Here is a 4,080-nt window from a genome sequence, read left to right as displayed (position 1 = left end):
TGCGACACAAGAATCAAAGCCAACAACGTCCAACTGTAGATCAGTTAAAAAAGACTTAAAAATCCTACTTATAATTCTAAAATCTGCTTATAATTCCAAATTCTAGTTCTGACACCTTTTTATTTAAAGGGGAATAACAGTATTTTTCTAACCTGGGCTCTATGTTTATACATGTAGGTGCTTGTGTGAATAGTATAGAACATGTTTTGTGACCTGTGTGAGTGTCGGCCTCGCAGGTCACAAAACATGTGACCTAGGGTCATAACAATGTCACCACCGTCCTTCACGATGCAGTGATCCGCGACCGATTCTGGCGAGCAGCGTGCCAGGTCTGATGCATATAGTAAGTCAGCCTTGAGATTTCGTATCCGGTCCAGATGCCCCGTGCTTTGGTATCTAGGGAGAGAACCTTGAAAGGCTCCTAGTTTGTGTCTTTTTGTAAGTTATGGCTGTTTATATTGAACACCAGGTCTAGTTGTGACTAATTATGGCTAAAGATTAGAATTTTCTGAATCTTTTTAACTGAATCTTTAGAATCAGTGGATTTAAAAAGATTTGTTCACAGACTGGTTCAGCACTCAGGAAACTTCACAGGACAGATTGTTATGAGAAATTGTTCTGGAACTGCAGCAACACAAGAAAACAGTAGAACTTTTGCTGTGTGTTAATCGAGGCCTGGTTTCACTGCTCATTTGTCATAATCGCACACAAACAGTGAAACACAGAGTGTTTGTCAGGCGATTCCTCTTCCTGGAAACAAGTCACACTCCCTCTTCAAACACAGCCTGCTCTGATTTGAGCTCACATTTCCTGGTTCCCTCCCCCTCAGGAGGGAGCAGCTGACCACAGGCTCCGCCCACTGCACTCAAAACAGTTCTGTCTGTGACGAAGTGAAACTCAGACAGTCGTTGTTACCGAGAGACGAAATGGCGCAGCAAAGAATTGAGCTGCAGCGAGAGCGATTCTGCTGTTCCATCTGTTTGGATCTTCTGAAGGATCCAGGGACTCTTCAATGTGGACACAGCTACTGTATGAACTGTATTAAAAGCCACTGGGACAAAGAGGATGAGAGAAGGATCTACAGCTGCCCTCAGTGTAGAAAGATCTTCACACCGCGGCCTGAACTGATGAAAAGCACCATGTTAGCAGATTTAGTGGAGGAGCTGAAGAAGACTGAACTCCACGCTGCTCCTGCTGATCACTGCTATGCTGGAGCTGAAGATGTGGCCTGTGATTTCTGCACTGGGAGGAAACATAAAGCTCTCAAGTCCTGTTTGGTTTGTTTGGCCTCTTTCTGTGAGGAACATCTCCAGCCTCATCATCAATCACCTGCATTTAAGAAACACAAGCTGGTAGAGCCGTCCAAGAACCTCCAGGAGAACATCTGCCCTCGTCACGATGAGGTGATGAAGATGTTCTGCCGTACTGATCAGCAGTGCTTCTGTTATCTCTGCTCTGTGGACGAACATAAAGACCACGACACGGTCTCAGCTGCAGCAGAGAGGACGCAGAAGCAGAGAGAGCTGGATCTGAGTCGAGAAGAAATCCAGCAGAGAGTCCAGGACATAGACAGAGACGTGAAGGTGCTTCAACAGGAGGTGGAGGCTCTCACTCTCTCTGCTGATAAAGCCGTGAAGGACATTGAGAAGACATTCACTGAGATGATGCGTCTCCTGCAGAAAAGAAGCTCTGACATGAAGCAGCAGATCAGATCCCAGCAGGAAACTGAAGTGAGTCGAGTCAAAGATCTTCAGGAGAAGCTTCAGCAGGAGCTCACTGAGCTGAACAAGAGAGAAGCTGAACTGAAGCAGCTCTCACTCACACACGACCACAACCAGTTTCTCCTCAACTACCGCTCACTGTCAGCACTCAGTCCGTCGACACACTCGTACACCGTCCATGTCCGTCCTCTGAGACACTTTGAGGAGGTGACAGCGGCTGTGGCAGAGGTCAAAGGTCAAATACAGGACGTCCTGACTGAGACGTGGACAAACATCTCACTGGCTGTGACTCTAGTAGATGTTTTACTGACAGATCCAGAACCAAAGACCAGAGCTGAATTCCTCAGATATTCACAGGAAATCACACTGGATCCAAACACAGTTCACACACAGCTGTTATTATCTGAGGGAAACAGGAAAGTGACATTTATGAAGAAAAATCAGTCTTATCCTCGTCACACAGACAGATTCACTGATGTGTGTCAGGTCCTGAGTAAAGAGAGTCTGACTGGACGCTGTTACTGGGAGGTGGAGCGGAGAGGAGGAGTTTATGTAGCAGTGACTTACAAGAACATCAGCAGATCAGGAGATAAAAGTAGATTTGGATTCAATGACAAATCTTGGAGTTTATATTGTTCCCAAAACGATTGTAAGTTTGATCACAACAGTATCAAGACTAAAGTCTCAGATGTTAAAGTCTCCAGAGTCGGAGTTTACCTGGACCACAGAGCAGGTCTGTCCTTCTACAGCGTCTCTGACACCATGACTCTGCTCCACAGAGTCCAGACCACGTTCACTCGGCCTCTCTATGCTGGAGTCTGGCTTTGTTATGATTATGGAGACACAGCTGAGTTCTGTAAACTCAAATAACCTTGAGTTATGTAAGAAGAAGTGAGTTAAAGGTGTAGACCACAACTTTCAAAGGTAAACAAATGTCTTTTGGATTCAAACCACTGTCAAAGTCGCTGATTAAGTCTGTCAGGTCCACACGACTCTCTGTGTTTCTCTGCAACAAAGTCCACAGAGAAAATCAGTGATTTTAACATCACAGCACACAGGAGTCATTGATCCACTGCTGCCTCCATCACTGAGTTCAAATGTCTTATTTTGTCCCTTCAGTGTTTGAAATCCTTTGTTCAGATTCACCTCAGTGACACAAAGTGACCACACAAGGCAGCAGAGGACCAGCGGCTCCTGTGTCCCCGCAAGCTAAAATCAGTGATTTTCTCTATGGACTTTGGTGTGGGAGCGTGAGTGCTTTACAAACTGGAGTTTCCTGTTGCAACAGTGTTAATAACTTGTCATCACTTGTAGGTTTTAGATCATCCGGATCCACATCCATGGCTTTAATGGAGTTAGTAGCAATTTGATTCAATGGGTGTCTCTACGTTAGCCGTGGTGTGCCACAGGGTTCACAACTGGTTCCTAAGTTGTTTGTTTTTCATTATCATTTTTTTTAAATGACATTTGCAATCAGTTGCCTTGAAGTGTGGTGATTAAGAGAGTTTATGGGAATATTTGTGTTCTAAGACGGCTAAACGTGCTGGAATTATGTGTAAAAGTGGGTTTTTCTTCAATTTAAATATCTACATATTATATATATGTAGTATAGACTTATATTGACATATCTCAGTTTTTGTGAAGACGTCTGGGCTAACGCGTACAAGAGCTCATTACAAAGCATGTACATACTGCAAAAAAGAAAAAAAAAAGGGCAATGAGGATAATAAATAAGGCTGGATATTGTGATTCATGGATGTAGTGAAATTCCGGGCTTCACAGATTAGGTTTGAAGCTTCCTAATAACCTTCAAAAGATGTTCCAGGACAGAGAGGGAAGGTAACACCTGAGAGACAGAAAATGTCAAATGTCCTTGTGTCCGAATCACCCTTTTAGAAATAAAGTGTATTTTTAGTCTGTTTCAGTTCATATGCAAACATATAGAAGTACTTGTAGAAGTACATAATGGTGGATTTTGAAATGATAAGTGTTTGTTAGTTGTTTTTGAGTTCATTTAAGGGGTTGCCTATTGCATGGGTATAAGTCTATGTGTATGTATATATTCTTTTTGGGAGCTGATGCAACTGTTGTTGCTTTCTGCTCACGTTTGTTTCTGCTTTATTGTACTTTTTTCCATGAGAAAAATAAAGAAAAGAAAGACAGAAAAAGCAGTGAACGTGTTCTTAAGAGATTTTATGGGCGGAGTCTTGTAATGATTTTTTTCCACCAGCACAGAAAGTAGAGGTGGGTCAAAATATCAGTTTAGTATGTATATACACATATATGTATACATTGTATACATATATGTGTATATATATACACACATATATATACACATATATGTATATATTTGTGTGTG

At 42.6% G+C, this 4,080-nt stretch overlaps 1 protein-coding gene across 1 annotated transcript; it reads left to right on the top strand.

Moving 5' to 3' along the window:
• Positions 1-817: 817 nt before the first annotated feature.
• Positions 818-2,756, top strand: LOC122770886 (tripartite motif-containing protein 16-like). Its single transcript, XM_044028087.1, has one exon. The coding sequence runs from the start codon at positions 927-929 to the stop codon at positions 2,589-2,591; it is 1,665 nt and encodes a 554-aa protein (XP_043884022.1). The 5' UTR covers positions 818-926; the 3' UTR covers positions 2,592-2,756.
• Positions 2,757-4,080: the final 1,324 nt, after the last annotated feature.

This window comes from Solea senegalensis, linkage group LG6 (assembly GCF_019176455.1).
Source record: "Solea senegalensis isolate Sse05_10M linkage group LG6, IFAPA_SoseM_1, whole genome shotgun sequence".
NCBI classification, from domain to species: Eukaryota; Metazoa; Chordata; class Actinopteri; order Pleuronectiformes; family Soleidae; genus Solea; species Solea senegalensis.
Note: the sequence above shows the minus strand (reverse complement) of the source record. Positions and strands in the feature narration are given on the sequence as shown.

Bases quoted from the DNA above. Each gene is read 5' to 3' on its own strand.
- LOC122770886 (XM_044028087.1), top strand. From the start codon at position 927: ATGGCGCAGCAAAGAATTGAGCTGCAGCGAGAGCGATTCTGCTGTTCC.